The sequence below is a fragment of the Antedon mediterranea genome, chromosome 1 (assembly GCF_964355755.1).
Source record: "Antedon mediterranea chromosome 1, ecAntMedi1.1, whole genome shotgun sequence".
NCBI lineage: Eukaryota > Metazoa > Echinodermata > Crinoidea > Comatulida > Antedonidae > Antedon > Antedon mediterranea.
This window is the reverse complement of record NC_092670.1, coordinates 36,235,149-36,254,556: the sequence shown is the minus strand read 5'-3', so window position 1 is coordinate 36,254,556 and position 19,408 is coordinate 36,235,149. Positions and strand designations below refer to the sequence as shown.

The following is a 19,408-nucleotide window of genomic DNA, read 5'->3' as shown; positions in this document are numbered from 1 at the left end:
GTGGAACACAACAAACAACACAGGCACGTGATGTAAAATCTCGGAAGTTTTTAGCCTTCTATTTCTGTCTAAAGCCTAGCCAGATAAATCAACAACTTGAATTTGATCTAAATATTATTATGTTGCTGTTTAATTTACTACAATTTCTAATCTTCAGTTTATTGTTCCCATGTTTTTATTGTAACTTATGCAAAGAGAGTCCACCTTCGACGTTTCTGTGTACTTTGCAGGATGGATCAAAAATCGACATCTCTTCGCTGGGAGATCGTAGCGGGAAATCGGCAAAGTAGGTCTACAACCGGCATTCCTACTTACCAGACCACCTCCTAAGGTTTGGCCTAGCCACTCTAAACTATCCTAGGTCTAGTGACTACCAAAAGTGACATTGTCATGCCGATGTGTGGTCCCCCTCCATGGTTTCACAGTGGTCATTTCACAATTGAATTTTATTGCGTTTTAATTTTGATGATTTGAAATTAATTAAATTGTGTGTATTTAAATTGTAGTGAATAATAATAGAAGAAAGATACACCAAGGAGTTGTAAATTATTTTACAACTCCCTGGATACACTAGAAGGAAACGAAAAGGATTTTTTTTTCATTATTCGATTGTACAGTCATCATTAATAGCAATGCACCTCCTTCCTCCACATTTACATATTAAAGATCACCATAACATTTGTCAAATATCTTTTATAAACATACCATGTACTACTATAATATATTTGTTTTTTCTACAGGTATAGTGCTGTATCCGGTGACTATAAATATACTTACAACCCGCGATACAGTTATACAGTTGGACAATCATCAGTATGTAAAGATGCTGCAGTGAGTACATTAGAGAATAGACATCATCCACTGGATTTTAACTACTAACAACTAAATAATCAATCTAACCCATAAATAATTACCATATTTATTTGTATAAACAGCATGGCCTTTTATTGTTCAGGAGGGTTTTTAGGGAGGCGTTTATTTGAGAATGGCATTTATTTTTTTGGGTGTAATATCGTAACAAGTATTATCAAATAAATACCTCCAAGATATGAAAAAATACAACATAAATTAATATCGAGAAATGATAAAATACAGTAAAAATGTTTAGTAAGTTGTAGCTCATTTCAATTAATAAATTATACTACAAATAGAAATGTGTTAATACAATATTGTGTATATATGCAGGTGGCGGCGTTTATTCATAATGATGTTCCGCGGGGGAGGGGGGTTATGATACTTTTATTGTCTTCCTGAACACCACCAAAATAAACACCATGGTGTGGAATAAATAATGCAGTATCTGCTATGAGGCTTTTTAATTTAATTTGGAAACGATAACCGCAATAAGTATCTTAGCTGTATTTTAAACTCGATTTGTACTTTTTGTGTCCGCTTTTAACATTTTTATATAACATCTTGTTCTCTGTTTTATGTGATTTTATTCTTTTTTACTGTTTGTGCGACAATGTTTTTAGACAATTTTAATGTGTGTACTTTCAGCCAAAGTTTCAAGCCATTCATGAGTTTGACAATAAAGTTTATTGAATTGAAATTGAATTAAAAAAGTACAATAAGCTTAAAGCCTCATTAAAATAAATAAATAAATAAATCAAATGGATTAGAGTTGTTGGGAAAGCAATGAAAAAGACCACACTACTTAAAAAACTGTGATCTTTGTAAAATAAAACTTCAAATTAATTTTTTTATTTATTTAATTAAGTTATATGCATTTAAACTATTGCTTCTGTCACAATCTTTATTTATATCTTTATTTATTCTTTCCTTAGCACTATTTTGTCCGTCAATTTTCTTGATATCAGTTTCATCTAGCTAAGTCAATTTTTTAGAGTATATTCCTTATGGCCAGGAATCGATGTGGTTATGTTTTCATGGTGCGCAATAAAAAATTACTGGAAGACTGATCTGCAGTGCAGTGCGGTCTACGCGCGCTTTAAACGAAATCACATTTGTAATTATATCTTCAAAAGCATGAATCACAATTAAACAAAATTTTGTACTCATAAATTTCAGGTCACATTTCATCATATGGCAATAGAATTACGTGCGTAGCGCATATAACGCATGCGTAAGCGCACTTAACATTTTCAAAATTGTCAACATTTATTTTCGATAAAATTAGAGTACGTTTTAGGCAATCTTAAGCGTTTAAATAATTGCCATCATAGTAAAAATTTTAATTCTTTGCGGTATGTAATAATCTATCTGCACTGAAGTGGCTACTGCATAGTAAATACACAGAGAAATCTTTCTACAAGTTTTAGTCAGTTGTATGGCTCGGTGGTCTGTGCTCGTGTCTATGGCATTCAAGGTACCGAGATCGAGCCTCACCTTGGGAAACGAAATGAAAAAAAGATTTTTTTTTATTATCCGTATTGTTTGTTCAATTTTATTTAGTGTATAGATTATACACATGATTTATAATGAAATCTAGATAAAAATAACTTATGTCTTTATTGTTATGTAATATCAAATGTGGTTTATGACATTATACGCAGAGGGATCTTTGATCGGATTCTGATACCGCTATTGTATTTGCGTTAGCAATACCCTATCATATATTATAAATAATTAAAGATTCTGAGAAAATCAATCAATCAATATATCTTTTAAAAATCAATTATCTTTATTTAAATCAATGTATGCATATAACCTATAATTCATCATAGTGACGAATTAAATCTAGTTAATTCTGTATTTTTAAGGCGTGTCAGACCGATAAAGACAATGATGCAGAATTTCTCATTGCTGAACAGAAGGTGGACTCCTGGAGCAGCTGCACTGCAGATCAGTCTTCCAGTAACTTTGTAATTTGTATCAACTATACACCAGTAATAGCACCTGGTGCCACAAGGTACTGAGACATATAATTACATATTGTCACCTATTTGTTATTTACCACAACCAAACATTTGTTAGGATGTGCTAAGCAATATTTATAAAACACATTTTACTAATTGAATTTAAATCAATTTGTTTATCATTACATTTTATTTAATTATTTTAATAATAAAAAATAAATAAATTAATAAAAATTAAAATAAATTACCGGTGACAAAATTAAAATAATTAAAATAATTTAAATTTTGTCACCGGTAATTTGTTTGCAATGTTTTTTCTGTATTGCTAATGCTAGTAAAACATTTCTATAACCTTGTGTTCTTTTTAAACTAAAACCTAAACATTGATTTTTTGAAAATCTCGTAATTGCCAATTTGAATATTTATGCTAATTTATTTTTTTTTTTATAGAAATGTAATTGTGAAACTACTTTGTAATAAAGATGGTAAATCATCATTTACAGCCACAGATAATGGAGCTACTACTTATGTAAGTAACAATTGAGATTGGTTTGCTTAAAATATAGTTACCAACTTAAGAGTTTTGAAATACATGACAGGCTACACCATTGTGGGGAAGGGTGGAGTGTGGACACAAAGTATTCAAGCTTTTTTTTTCGATAAAAATATTGTTCAATTGTATTTTTAATCTTTTGTTTGTTAATCCGTTATTATCATTCACTATTTTTATTATTTTATTAAAATTTGTTTTTTTGGATGGTCAAATTGAACTGATCCACTGACCAAAGGCATGGAAATTCAGGGCATCATTTATAAGGAGCGCCTGCGCGACCGCGCTCCTCCGCGCTCCTCAACAGGCTTCGAGGAGAGCAATTTATCGCGCTCCTTAATTTTCAAAATAGAGCCTAGCTTTTGACAGTGTTGATTTTTCTGTCAAGAGGCCTAAAAACACCTGGATTTTTTAAAGTTAAAACCAATCTAGGCCTAGGCTAATAATATATAAGCTAAGTTATAAAGCTACAAGCCTAATGGCAGTCCCTCGTTTTTAAGGATCGCGAGCGCGATCGCAATCAACAACCTTCGAAAAGGAGAGCAATTCATCGCGCTCCAGTGCGAGGTACCACCAACAAAGGGGATTCCCCTGCCTGCGCGCATTCAAGGGCGAGTTTACTTCATCGCCTCATAGTGCAACCAGTACGGTGTCATAGAAACACCTCCTTTACAGGAAGATCATGTCCCAACCAATAATTTTTCCCTTTATGTTTTTATGGAACGAGTTAATAAAATATATCTAATTTTAAAAGGAAACATTAATATAGGAGGCCTAAATATAATGTTTATTATTTAAAAAAGCTTAGCTGCTGGTTGCTTTAATTATATCATTTTGAAGATGGATTATTTCTTCGAAAGTTCTAACCAATTTTGGTCACTCAAATCCTCCTAAAAACATGTGCTGACGTGTGACGTCAGCATCTTCTAGAAGCTCTCTCAGCCCTCCCCTATTGTGCGTGCGCCCATGTGTGACACATGTAAACACGATCAAATATCTTTCTTAATTATTTTAAAATGACACTTTTGTAACTTATTATCAATATTTTAATGGCTGTTGCATATTAGAATTGTATAATTTATGAATTGCAGGTAAATACTTTTCAGGTGTTCTGTCTGATTTCTAGGCCAACAAGCTAGGCTAGAAAAGCTAGGCTAAAGGCATAGTTGGCCAGGACAGGATTCTCCAGGCTCCTGAAACCCAATCTACCCAGGCCATAAAAAAAAAATTGGCTTGAGTTTTTTTACTGTAGAATATTACGATCCCCACGGAAAATATTGTGTGAAGGTGGGTGTGGGGGATTTTAGGGGAGAGGTACAGTATACATTTGTTGTGCCCGGCGGGGGGGGGGGGGGGGGGTTATCCCCACCCCTGTTGGGAAAAAAAATGTGTACAAAAAATTAATAATTGTAATTTTTTTACATATTTACATAAACATTTGAGGAGAGCGATTTAAAATTTTTTCAAGGAGAGCGAATTGCTCTCCTCGGTGATTTGAGGAGAGCGATTTGTTGCTCTCCTGGGTTTTGCATACGTGATGCCCTGGAAATTCAGCGCAGCCCGGGTTTCTCTTTTTACTGTATAAACTTGTGCACACAACATCGTCACTGTGTCAGTCCATCGTATAACTGTTTTTGTTAATTTGAATGCATTTTCCTCTCAAATAGGGATAAAAAATGATCACACATTTAGCAATGACAAAAAAAGTGATCTTGCACATAAAAGTGCCGGCCCGTTCCGCACAATGCGAGACGGTTGGTAACTATGTTAAATAAAATGTGTCTAAAAGTTGTCACAATACCAAACACTCACAATTTAAGGCCTCTCTCTCCACTCACAAATACTTTTACGGTAATGTAAAATTTTACCTTACATCATACAAACTTGTTTTGCTCATTTTTTGTTCATTAGTCGTAGTCCATTAAAGGCCAGGTGCGGGCAAAAAATGTCTATTGATCATACATTCCAATAATTGTCGATCTATAGTTTCCCCTATGTTTCATATTTTTGGGATTTTATTTGTGTTACACGAGCTTGTTGAAAATAAGCACTTTCTTATCAGTGGGGGATAGTTCAAATTACACAGTAAAATCTCTATTCTTTTGTACCCAAATTTTGTAAAGTAGAGAGGCATTTTAAAAAGCTATGAAAAATAAACGGTGTGGTAAAAATGTTATCAGATGACTAAATATAGGTAATATAACTTGAATATTACATTTCTGATATTTTTATTGAACTTCAGATTTTTATTTTCATACTATAGCAAAAATAATCCACCGTATATCCACCATCTTTTTTCACCATCTAGGGAGTCACCAGACATGTTATTACATTAGGTTAACTACCTAACTACTGAAAAAAAGTCTTCCTGGTTTTTATGGAAGAATTTTTGCCAAATTTTTTATTTGACCATATTAAGGGAAATTAATTTTTTTTCGTCTTGATTTCTGTTACAAATATTTGATTTATGTACAATTAACCAAATATTATATTTAAAATTCATGCCTGTATCTGAGCTTTAATCTAATTTTGTGAAGAAATATCTCAAAAGGTGGAGTAAAAAAATCAGAAGGAAGGCATGTATATAAATTCAATTTCCCCCTCTGTTTGATAGTAAGTGTCGCTGACCACCCATAATCTTTGCTATGCAGTACACTGAAATGACTTCATACTATCATGCAGGTATTACAACTTTCTGAAGTAGTAACCCAGTAACTCTACAGTCTACTTTAAAACAATAGCATTACATTATTTTATCATGTTTTTCTATGTACATATTTAGACCACCTTAATATGCCTAATTGATTAAATAGTTAAACCGATTTTGAGTTGCATGCAACGCGACTCTACAGCTCACTATGTCGGTCGGTCGGTAAACACTAACTCAAATTTGAGCACACGACTGCAGCAATGTATATGGCCTTGTTAAATTTTCTTTTATTACTTTTTTTAGACATTCACATTGGAGGACAAAGAAGTTTGCCCAAAATTTGATAGTGGTTTAAGTGTAGGATCTATTCTTTGCATATTGTAAGTAACTAATTGTAATTGTACAATGCTCAACAAAATGTCAGCTTTGATGTTGTTTAACATCTTTTTAAATCCCATTCTAATTTAGTAAACGTAGTTTTGTATAAAATAAGCCATGGTTTGAGCAGTCAAATGATTAATGATTTTTATGCAATAAAAAAGATTACTTTTTGGGATCATCTGTATATTTAATTTTTCTTTTTAGGTTTACAGTTTTGTTAATTGTGTACTTGATAGCAGGAGTTCTTATAAACCGTTTTATCCGAGGTGCAGCGGGAAAAGAACTCTTCCCAAATTATCAGTTCTGGACAGGTTTCCCAAGCCTTGTTAAGGTAAGTAAAATTACTTGATCTTCATCATCATTAAATCATTTTAATTATTTTTTATCATGGTATTCATTAATGGCTGAAAAAAAATGGTTTTTCCCTGAGTCTGAGCATGATCTAAAACTGTGTTCTGGATCTAATAAAAAGTTTCAACTTTTAATTCTTCACTGCAGAAAAACTATACGAAAAAAAAACTGCAGCAAGTCTTAATATTTTTAAAGATATAGCTCCCTCTATCCAATTGTTACAGAGCCCTCTATTGTTTGGTCATGTTTTCATAAAATATTTCATATTTTATATTTTAAGTCTTCTAAGATAATGGATTACTTTTTGCACAATTAAAACTCTTAATTTGAAATGCTTATGTACTTCCTTTTTGCATGTAAAATAATTGGTGTATCATCTTTATGTTAAATGTATGTATTTTGAAAAACAATTGTGAATAATTCGATTTTTAGGATGGTGTATTGCTCTCAATTTCACCATGTAAAAAGGACTCTGAATATGACGCTATATAAAGTTGAATTCAGCATTTCATTTCACCGTAAGTTCATGGTAACAATGACCATAAACCCTTACAAAGTCAATATTTGAATATATAGTCCCACTTCTAAGTCCATATTTAAATATTGTCCCACCACTAAGTCAATATTTGAACATAGTCCCACCACCAAGGTCAATATTTTAATATAGTCCAACCACTAAGTCAATATTTTAATATAGTCCCACCACTAAATCAGTATTTGAATATAGTCCCACCACTAAGTCAGTATTTGAATATAGTCCCACCACTAAGTCAATATTTGAATATAGTCCCACCACTAAGTCAATATTTGAATATAGTCCCACCACTAAGTCAATATTTGAATATAGTCCCACCACTGAGTCAAAATTTGAATATAGTCCCACCACTAAGTCAATATTTGAATATAGTCCCACCACTAAGTCAATATTTGAAAATAATCCCACCACTAATTTGTACTATTATTTGAGGCCAATCCTTGTGAGATAATAATAATAAATCAATATTGGTAATACACAATAATTGTACATAAATATCATAATAGATTCAAATTTGTAGGGATTTTTAAAATGCCTGGTAAGTTGAAGACATCAGAAGCCGTGTCAACAGTTGAGTCCATATGTTCCCGCCATAATTATCCACAAACCTGGTTGGTAGGGGGTGGGTTAAACATCCAGTGGTTACCTAATATGTGAGGATTTATGGTACATTGCTCATTACATTATTTTCAATTGAATCATTCATTTTTACACACAAAACACCATATTTTTTTGTATTTTTGGAACATGTATATTTACATAACTGTTTTGGTTTTATTTGGTTCACTATTTATTATCATCCTGTTTCTTATTTATTACATGGTGGTTGGCAATTATGTACTTGCCCAATCTGGTTGGCAATTATGTACTGGCCCAATCTGGTTGGTAATACTGTATATACTGGCCCAATCTGGTTGGCAATACTCTATATACGGGCCCAATCTGGTTGGTAATACTGTATATACTTGCCCAATCTGGTTGGTTATACTGTATATACTGGCCCAATCTGGTTAGGAATACTGTATATACTGGCCCAATCTGGTTGGTAATACTGTATATACTGGCCCAATCTGGTTGGTAATACTGTATATACTGGCCCAATCTGGTTAGGAATACTGTATATACTGGCCCATTCTGGTTAGAAATACTGTATATACTGGCCCAATCTGGTTGGTAATACTGTATAATATACTGGCCCAATCTGGTTGGCAATTATGTACTGGCCCAATCTGGTTGTTAATACTGTATAATATACTGGCCCAATCTGGTTGGTAATACTCTATATACGGGCCCAATCTGGTTGGTAATACTGTATGATATACTGGCCCAATCTGGTTGTTAATACTGTATAATATACTGTCCCAATCTGGTTGGCAATTATGTACTGGCTGGCCCAATCTGGTTGGTAATACTGTATAATGTACTGGCCCAATCTGGTTGGTAATACTTTATAATATACTGGCCCAATCTGGTTGGCAATTATGTACTGGCCCAATCTGGTTGGTAATACTGTATAATATACTTGCCCAATCTGGTTGGCAATTATGTACTGGCCCAATCTGGTTGGTAATACTGTATATTACTGGCCCAATCTGGTTAGTAATACTGTATATACTGACCCAATCTTGTTTGTAATACTGTATATACTGGCTCAATCTGGTTGGTAATACTGTATATACTGGTCCGATCTTGTTGGTGATACTGTACATACTGGCCCGATCTTGTTGGTAATACTGTATTACTGGTCCAATCTGGTTGGTAATACTCTATATACTGGTCCGATCTGGTTGGTGATACTGTACATACTGGCCCGATCTTGTTGGTAATACTGTATTACTGGTCCAATCTGGTTGTTAATACTGTATATACTGGTCCGATCTGGTTGGTGATACTGTACATACTGGCCCGATCTTGTTGGTAATACTGTATTACTGGTCCAATCTGGTTGGTAATATATACTTGCCCAATCTGGCCCATAATCCTTTTGAAATTTGTACAATAAAAGTTTTTTTTTTCAATTTAAATTATTAGGCCGACCCACAATGAATTTGAAACTTGAACGCTTCTTAATAAACCAATTTTTTTTTGTTTTGTTTTTTTTTTCAGAAATGTTACAGGATTTCAACCAAGGCCTTCCATAGGTGTATTATATTTTTAAAATTAAAGAAAATATTTTTAATTAAAAATAGTTATAGAATATTTTATAAAATTTATATCTTCCAATAGATTTAGATTTTAAAGCTCTCTCTACTCAAGCTAGTTTTACAAAAAAGTGTGATATGCCCAAATATGGTAGTAATATGCTCAAATATGGTAGTGATATGACATCATGTCCATATAATTATGAGCATATCACATCTTTTTATCAAGTTTGATAGTTGTAGGGCTTTAAACTTTGACTTAAACTTTCTTAATCTTATGGTAAAGATTTTATAGGTGCATTTATATGAATATATACATATATTTTTTTTAAATCCTTTTTATGAATATGAATGTATGTGAATATGGTTGTCCAGTTTCCACATGAGGATTGTGGGAACTGATGAAGATGAAGTTAGTGTACAACCAATTTTTGTCAAACCATACTTCTTTAGGCCCTAAGTCTTCCACATTTGTAAAAAATATTTCATAGTATTCTTGCTTTTGATAGACTTATAATATAAAATTATTATTTTTAAATAGATATTTATGTCTTAAAAGTTTTAATACAATTTATTTTTTTATAGAAATGTCCTATTTTTTTGGGACATTTTATATCTATTTTTATAGTACAGTATAGTTATATACAAAATAAGAAAAGCATATTCCACACTTTTTAACAAATAGTCTTTATGTCTTATTTGTTTCGGACATTTTATAAAATTATCTATTTTTATAGTACATTATACACAGAATAAGAAAAACAAATTGCACAATTATAAAGCGTTTAAAACAATTTTGTAACTTTTATACTACCATATCACATTACCATATCATGTTATATATTACCATGAATACAAATATTTTTTTTTATAGAAATGACCTATTTCTTAAAAATAAAATTATGTTTGTTATACTATAGTACATTATACACAGAATAAGAAAATCATATTGCAAACATATAAAGCGTTTAAACAATTGTAACTTTTATACTACCATATCACATATTTCCCATATTACCATATATATTTTGATTGTTAAATAACGTAGAATTTAAGAAGATCTACATTAGGTAGAACCGTGGACCTTTATAGGACCATGATAGATCAAGTCATCAACCAGACATCGACTTACAATGCTGCAAACTCATATTTTAAATAGGGTACAGATGTAGGTGTAGGCCTACAGTACAAACCAAAGAGGCCTTGAACTAAATAGAACTTGTTTATATTCCACTTTTAGAAATCCGCCAATGCACAAACGCTTTGCAGAATAATGATAAAAATTAATACAAATGTCCGCATTACTTACAGCTGTATATTCAATGTACTTATATAGTTTATTAAAAAATACTGTAGTACTGAATAGATCATGTTATATTGAGCATTTCCTTGATAATTATCATTTAAAATAATTTTGCCTGTTATGCTATTTCTATTCAATGATAACAACGGTGTATTATAATTCACCGATAGTTTAATTGCTGTGTTCGATTGATTTTTTAAACATTCGACCCATTATTGAAACAAATTGTTGTCATATAGGCCTAGTTTCGTGTAGGCCAATATTGAAAACTTGATATAATTATCTTGGCTTCAAGATGAGTTGATACAATATTGTTGGAGTGGTCCCTTAAGCTTGGTTCCCACTAGAACGTAACGCAAGGACGTAAACGCAACGCAAGCGTTTTAACCAATGACAAGCGAAGTTATAGACAGTTAGCAATCACAAGCGAATAAGCCATCGCTTGTGATTGGTCAATTCACTTGCGTTGCGTTACGTCCTTGCGTTGCGTCGCCAGTGGGAACCACGCTTTTAGGAAAGTCGGTCGCTTACGAAAGATCTTAGATATCCGATATATGCGGACGCTTCCGAAAGTCTATTTTTCTTTTTATACGGTACGCATCCAACAGTAACTTGCCAATTACAGGATGAATAAACTATATTATAATTGATCGTGCTTATAAACAAAGTCTCATTTGAGGGTTAGGGGGTGGAGTTGAAAGAGTCGTGAGTTACAACCCTGGCACTAAGTCAGGAACGAACCCTGGAACTTGGAATTATAAGGCAACCACGTTAACCACAAAGCTACAACAGCTCCACTCTTGTGGACGAAAGTCTTACCATACGGGTGCTTCCGAGAGTAGTGACTAAGGAAGGGGAAAGTATACGAATGGTGGTCCCATACGTGTGTGAGGTGGTCGGTTACTTCCAAGAGAGGAAGTAGGACTTTTTAAAAATGTGTACCCGGAAATATATTTTGGTATAATCTACTACCCAACCATGCGAACAATACATGTCTATTTGCTTTCTTCGTCAGTGATTGTATAGACACAAAGCATATTTTTAAAAGTTTAAAGATATTTCAGACCAATATTATTCTATAGGATGAATCTATACACTCGCACTCTATTGTATGCCAAAGCAGGCGGAAGGCATACGAATATACTATTCGTCAGAATCGATTTGTTTGATAGCAAGCATATTGGACAAAAACTTTTTCTCCGGTCGGAAAGTGCGGTAAGTGGAATTTCTTTCCTATTTCCGATAATGAACGAATATATAACTAATTGTAAATATTTGCTATTAAATCCTTCAAATAATAACCGTGCCTTTCTTTTATTACAGAGTATATTGTGAGAAGAGTTATACTTTTTAAGATTTCACAGGTAATTAGCATAATTATTTAAAAATTAAATTAGGGAAGTGTTTCAAGAAGACATTTTGAAAGATAAACACGTTTATACGAACTGCTTATTACACATTTCTAGGAAATTTAAATAAATGTTTTTATTACGCTTTTAACGTTCATGCAATGCTCATCATAAAAAGTTAAAAGTTGAATCGGTTCACAAATTGATGCAGTGTGGACAAAGCTCTTTATACGTCAAAAGTAGGATTATAGGACGTGTTTGCACTGTACTTTGACCAAGATTAAAAACCACGAATTAGGATACACAGAATAACACATAACACGTATTGGTTTACACGATAAATTAGTTTCTATGCTATTGAGACTTTCTGTATAATCACGCCTATTCATACATACATTAATGAACAAACACATATGCCAAATTTTTATAATGACCTTTTGAAATATAAACATTAAAAAACATTAAGCATTATTACTATACGGTAATGATCAACTTAACTTGAAGTAACGTCATTTTACTTAGAATTTAGTGAGACGAGTGGAGCTATTAAAAGATCTAGATAAATACTCACATATCTCAACGCTTTTTCACTAATTCATTTCCTCTGTATAATTTGAATGAATCACAGGGAGATACAGAAAGCCTCATGGAATCTTGGTGAATTTACACGGCAATTGATGCAATGTGAAAACGTAAACAGGATCATACAATTATAAACCACCAAGAACATGGCCACTGTCTGATAATTGTAAGTATACAGTAGATACAGTATAGAAAAGAATAATACAATAATGCAAAACAAATAGCATTCATTATTATGTAGCAATTGTGTAAGTGTAGGTTTCTCGTGGGGGTTGCAACGATATATTTTATTAACTACTTCTTTACTCCATGTCTTTGTAAATGCATGGTAGAATTTCTGGGGGTTAGATAGTACAATATAAATCAATCAATCAATCAATCAATCGTTCGATTTATATAGCCACTGTGTAATAATTGTAAAGTATGAAAGTACAGTATAGGCAAGAATAATATAATGCAAAACTAGTAGCATTAATTATTGTTGTAGCGATTGGTGATTGTAAGTTTCTCGTGGGGGGTTGCAATGATGGATTTTAGTAGCTATTTTGTAAATGCGTGTGTAGAATTTATGGGATTTACATAGTACCGTATAAAGTCTTGTTCATATAATAGATGAAAATAAAACAGTAGTACAGTATGCGGTTTTAGTTCCATTTAGGGGATTATAAACCTTTCCTCTTTGCGCTATAGTCCGAAATTCTTATAAGCTTTACGCAAACAGTGTATGAGAATCATCACGTAATATAAAACTGTGCATGTGAGTTTAAACTAAAGCACTGTCGGGTTTCCATTAATTATCAAACATTACGGTTCCATCTTTTCAAGCAGTTTGTTGTATTTTATAATAATTAATTTCCCTTTGCCATGTTAATGTTTTTATATAACACCTCATGAATAAATTCCTGTCATTCGATTGGACGATTGTGGGTCACATGGCGTGCAATATGTACGCACTATTAAACGATCGTTTAATAGTACTTTTTAAAACATTTTTGTATATTATGTGTATGTTAATATTGCTTTACTAACAGAAGTTTCAATTGGGACTTTTAATTGATTTTACTTTCTGGTATAGGCTAATTTGCATATAATTTATAATAATTTGATTGCCATGTTTACCATTTTGTGATTTGTATTTTGTATAATTTCATAAAAAATAGTGTGTGTTAACTTCAATTTTGATAGAAGAAAATAACCTATAAATATTTGATGTAATTGGAATGAACCCACATAGGCCTATAGAAAAATAACAATAGTTTAGTCATTTTACCATCCTTGATCCGATTAATAACTAACCACCTGAAGTATATCAGTTTCAATGAGAATATTGTATGCTAACAAGTTTAGTCTTTATATGGAATCATGACTCGATTTTTTAAACTTATTAATGGTGAATTGTACTTTCTTTTTTCCTTCATTGTGGTTGTGACGAACACATGAAACATATCCCATATACGTGTTGTGTATTCCGCCTTTTGGCAACTTTAAAATACCTATAATAAATAGTGGGGGATTTCCCAACAATCGCTGTTATTGTATGTGAATGAAATCCGGTTGTTTGGAGGATCTTGATTTCTCATTGTTGACAATATATAGGGTTAACCATTTCAGTCACGTCGCTTATGATACAAAGGAAATTATATTATACCTATAATTGGGCATTACTTCCGTGATTCGAGTACTTGTAAATTATAACTGCTGTAGGCCTACCTCAATCTAAATATAGGTGCCAATCGCATAGGACGTAGAGTATAAGATGTCTTCAGATTTTATATGTAAGAATATAGACCTAATTTGAACGTGTTTGAACATGTAATCAGATACTTTACTTGGATGTCCACCGGTTATAGGATTGAGATCATGGGCTAGGAAATGTGATGGTTTGTTTTTCCAGTAGGAGAACTGATTTCTAATTAGAGTCCGGTCCCCTCTCCTCAGTCTTGGTCATATTAGGTAAGAGGTTTGATTATAATGCTTGGTGATGTGTCATGATATTAAGTAGCTTGTGTGAGAATTTATTTGGATCCTCCGCCGGTAGTCGGTACGCCTCCGGTACTGTAATGTCAAATATCATAAAATGTCTAACAATCTGTATCCTGCATCCCATGTAAGAATATGATATGACTGTAGTCTAAGTCATTAGTTACATTAGAATTGTTGCTATATTATGATGAATAGAAAGAATAGAACCCTATAGGAAGGTAGGCCTAATGATAATAAATAGATAGATAATGTATTGTTTTTTCGTCCGCATCATCAACAGCGAGCAACTATCCAATTATAAGATGGATAAACTATTTGATAATGTATCGTGCTTATAAACTAAGACTCATTTGAGGTGAAAAAGCCGTGAGTTACAACCCTGGCACTGGGTGAGGATTGAACCCGTACCCTATGATTGGAAGGCAAGCACGTTAATCAACAAGCTACAGCTCCAATAAACTTTATTATCTTGTATTAAGAAAATGGGGCATATGCAACTTTAACCTTTTTTAATACACATTCCCAGGAGAACTCTGCTTCCGTTTGTAATTAGTACGTGCGTAATAAAGCCAAGCCTAGGATGTCCGGTTTGAGGGCATGCGCATATATTAAAAAGTGTAGCGTGAAATCGGTAAATTATTTATTTATTATACAAACATCATATTTAAGCAGTTTTAGTTATTTGTTGGTAGGCTTATAGAGGCATACTCGTTCTGTCAACGCCGAGTTTTGAATCTCCTAGAATTGTTGTTTTACACAACAAACAATTTGAACTAACTCGATATCGTGTTCCACATTTGTTTTTCGATTTCGATTATTGGATAGGCCTACATTGCAAGGCATGTTTTAGTAGAGGGATGGGACGAACATGGTTTTTAATGCATTGTAAAACATGTGTTATACCCAGATAGGTTAGGCGTACAGTATCAGAAACAACTGATTTTGAGAACTGAGAATTAAAAACTCGTGAAATTCATACTTTTTTGTAGGCCTACGTGGTTATCGTTGTAGTTTGGGTTGTAGTGGTTTCAAGGTTTGAAAAACATTATATTTCACAACTGACTAATAGCTCATATGGGGTATTTTATTCCATAATTGGCGAGTTTCCTCGTGGCCAGACAATCGTCCTTTATTACATTTGTTACGCAAGATTGGTTTCAATCTTTCTTTTGTATGTTTGAGGAAAAAACCTTCAGATTGCAAAAGTAGACCCTATTATTTATTAAAAATTTGTATGTAAATGGAAATTTGTTTCACTTTCCCCAGTTTTAGATATTTTATCCAGAGAGAGTAAAAATGTTTTTTAATAGTAACAGTCTGATCATTTCCTATTTAGATGTAGAATTATTATCTCTAAACATTTTCCATTTTCTTTGTAGGAAGAGGATTTTCTAGCAACGTTCAACATGAAAGATGATGTATGATATTGTAAACCTGGTTTGAAGGCACGAGAACTAAGAACTGCTGTTGATATTCCATATTGTGCTCGATTGACGCTTTGAATTTGACTATGGAGTCCCCACCAATACAGTGTTTCCCAGGCGGCGGCATGATGCCGTCATGTGTCTGCAAGATATGCTACAAGATGTTTGACGACAATGCAAACATTGCCACCGTAATACCAAAATGTGGACATACATTTTGCGAACAGTGTATAGACAAACTTACTGATGACGGCACGCGGACAGTTGACTGTCCTGATTGTGCCGCCAAGCGGCCGCAATCGCAATACGTTATGATGCAACCTGTTTGGAACGGGACAGACAACGACCCAGGGAAGGTTTGTGGATTGCATGGTGATATGCCAATTACTGAATATTGTAAAACATGTCGAGAAGGACTCTGCAAAATCTGCGCAGACAGTTTACACTCGAATGGTTCACATAGCGTCGAAAACTTACAAACGTTCGAAGAGCAGATACGATCAGAGACAAATATGCGATTAAATAGGATGCAAGTGGAGAAGGAACGGTTAATAAACGTACAACAGTCGGTTACGACAGCGCTGGAAACCGTTAAGAGTGCTACCGAAGCAGACATGAGAGCCATAAAGGACAAGTTTCGCGACTGTCGCAAATGGTTGAAAGACTACGAAGATCAGTTAGTTTCAGAAGTAAAATCTGCTTCCGCCTTACCTTTAGCAGAGCTTACGCATGCTCAGAAGGTATTAAAACTTCAAATCGATACTATAGAATGTCATGAGATAGACGCGGATGAAGCGTTTAAATCACAAACACAGTTTGTTCGTGCCAAGTTATGCCATTATCTAACAGAGTCAATGTCAGAGATTGAACAGAACTCTGGAACGCCACTTGAAGCTCCTGACGCAATGCCATACCGACAGTATTTCATACGAAAAAACTTGATGCAAAATATAAAATCTGCTAGCATGAATTCTACAGTTCAATTTGATACGAAGACCGCACCGAGTAGGTGTACAGTGCATATCGGTCCAGCGTTTGTTGAAGAGAAATGCATAATTTCAATACAAGCAACAGACTATATGGGAGAAAAGAATCTCACTGGTGGTGACATTATCAGGGCCACTCTGATCACACCTGACAAAACACCGACTGAAGCCATCGTAGCAGATATGGATAATGGTTGTTATCAGGTCACATTCAAGCCTTCGTGTGATGGCGAGTATATTATGCATTTGTATGTATTTGAAGAAGAACTACCGGAAAGTCCTTATACAATTTCTACGACCAAAATTGACATGGTCTCGAGAAGTCAGGCTTGGGTAGGAGGTCGCTGCAAAGTAAATATCAAGGCTTCGTGCACTGGTTCTAGTTTTCTCACTTTGAGAGACATCAGCGCCAAAATCCTAACACCAGACGGCGAATATGCCGATCTCAAGGTAGACGGCAACAACAATTCGTTCAATGTGACATTTTACACAAAGAAGAAAGGTAGACATAGAATTATTTTATCAGTACATGGCCAAAAAATTGAAAAACCATTTGACATATCAATTGCAGACCATCTTCAGATAGGCGGGGAAGACAGTCCGCCAGGGTCTTCATCGTTCTCTGATCTGGCGGTTACAGAGTCAGGAGAACTCCTTGTTACAGACACGGAGGAGAATAAAAGATTACAGAGGTTTAACCTGCATGGTAAATATCTCGGTGATATTGAAATCCCTGGCATTGATAGCGGCCCGACTCGAATCGCTTATGATCACTGCTTGAACCGCCTTGTCTTGCTGTTTTACGAAACCGGCCTCTTGCAGGTTCTACACATGAACGGACAGCTGTTAAAACGATTTAAGGTAAAACGTAGGGGATCATGTGACCCTCGTGGTCTTGCTACTTGCAGTAAAGGACGCATATACGTGAGTGATTATTCAAATCATGTAGTATACACGTTTAAAGGCAATGATGACGATTGCGGCACACCATACCCCGGTTCGGACGTTCTGATGAGTACAATCGGCGGTGAAGGATCGATACCCGGGAAATTCAAACACCCAACAGACATTAGAGTTGACGTTCGAGATACGCTTTTCGTTCTTGATGTCGGAAATAACAGAATTCAGCACCTTGATAAAGCGGGAAGAAGTCTACACTCAATACCCGTGGACAGACATGTACGCTGGGTATCAATCACTGTCCCGCTCGACGGTACGGTCATGGCACGTGGTCACAGCAGAGATGGATCAGGAATGGCCGATAGTCAACGCATTGTTCAGTTCCATGTAGAAGGTAAAAAGCAAACTAATGACAAGCTGATTTCAGCTCACCTTCCGCTTGACGCGCATGCGAACTTTGTCAGTGGCATCGCCTTAACGCACGAGGGATGTGTCTATGTTTTGGATCATTTGGGTAATTGTATTCGAAAATATCGTTACGATTGGATAAGTGTGTTTCAAAAATAGAACGAACACTGATTGTAAAACTAAACTTTTTTTTCTGAAATACCTATGTTATGGACCCGTATTCCAAACTGAAATTATATTAAATTGGTCATTTACAACTGCTGACCATTGGACATCTCGGTGATTCTGGATTCAGTCATTGGATTGGCAAGATCATTATTGAACATTTTTTTATTGCCCATAAATGCCATGATCATACATGGGCCTGATTTTGTTAATAGAAGTTGACTTCCAAATCCACAGGCGCCACCCCAACACCCGATTCCACATGTTATATATTTCCGAAGTACCATAGGAATATTTCGTAATACATACAGCATCTCATTCATATCACATGTGTTGGTTACAATGATCATGTAAGACCCATGTTAAGGATACGGTTACTACGTACTAGAGACATTGTGCACTGCAACATTGTATAACCAAAATATTCCTATGATGATAGGCCTACTTCGGAAATAGGTACAGTACCGAGATAATTGTACCGAACATGTATGTGATTTAAATATTTAAAGTCCATGTCGACATTATAGAGATGCAATATCGCACAAATCTGTTACAGGCAAGAACAGCTAAGATCAATTTGTAGTGAATTAGTATCCTGGTTGAAAAAATGACGTCACAAACGCTCTATACACTATTTCAGAGCACCGTTATAAATACGGAATTGTGGACTTTACGCAGATCTTCATTCAATGTGTAGTTTTGCCAGATTCGATTTAATGTAACATGCATTGACATTAACAAAAAATGATGTTTTTTGGTTGTTTTTTTTCCATTGGATATAATGAAACTGAATTTATAGACTAGAGCGTTTGCAATTTCTTCATTTATAGTACACAAACAAACACCTTTTTTTATAAAGCTATACAATGGAAACTAACTTG

The 19,408-nt window shown here is 34.2% G+C and overlaps 2 protein-coding genes across 3 annotated transcripts; both read left to right on the top strand.

The window, feature by feature from the left end:
- The first annotated feature begins 73 nt into the window (after nucleotides 1–73).
- LOC140049820 (cation-dependent mannose-6-phosphate receptor-like) lies at nucleotides 74–10,790 on the top strand. The gene is made up of 8 exons (XM_072094806.1): nucleotides 74–286; nucleotides 741–831; nucleotides 2,724–2,872; nucleotides 3,270–3,348; nucleotides 6,323–6,399; nucleotides 6,605–6,731; nucleotides 7,184–7,269; nucleotides 9,393–10,790. Exons 1-7 carry the CDS (start codon nucleotides 120–122, stop codon nucleotides 7,241–7,243), a joined length of 750 nt encoding a protein of 249 aa, XP_071950907.1. The 5' UTR covers nucleotides 74–119; the 3' UTR covers nucleotides 7,244–7,269; nucleotides 9,393–10,790.
- Nucleotides 10,791–12,638: 1,848 nt separating this feature from the next.
- LOC140049391 (uncharacterized) lies at nucleotides 12,639–19,330 on the top strand. Of its 2 annotated transcripts, none has more exons than XM_072094371.1 (2): nucleotides 12,639–12,827; nucleotides 16,024–19,330. In XM_072094371.1, the coding sequence occupies exon 2, from the start codon at nucleotides 16,155–16,157 to the stop codon at nucleotides 18,519–18,521; it is 2,367 nt and encodes a 788-aa protein (XP_071950472.1). In that variant the 5' UTR covers nucleotides 12,639–12,827; nucleotides 16,024–16,154; the 3' UTR covers nucleotides 18,522–19,330. The 2 variants fall into 2 exon arrangements, with proteins under 2 accessions (XP_071950472.1, XP_071950401.1); XM_072094300.1 differs by lacking the exon at nucleotides 12,639–12,827 and adding an exon at nucleotides 14,398–14,614.
- The last annotated feature ends 78 nt before the right edge of the window (nucleotides 19,331–19,408 follow it).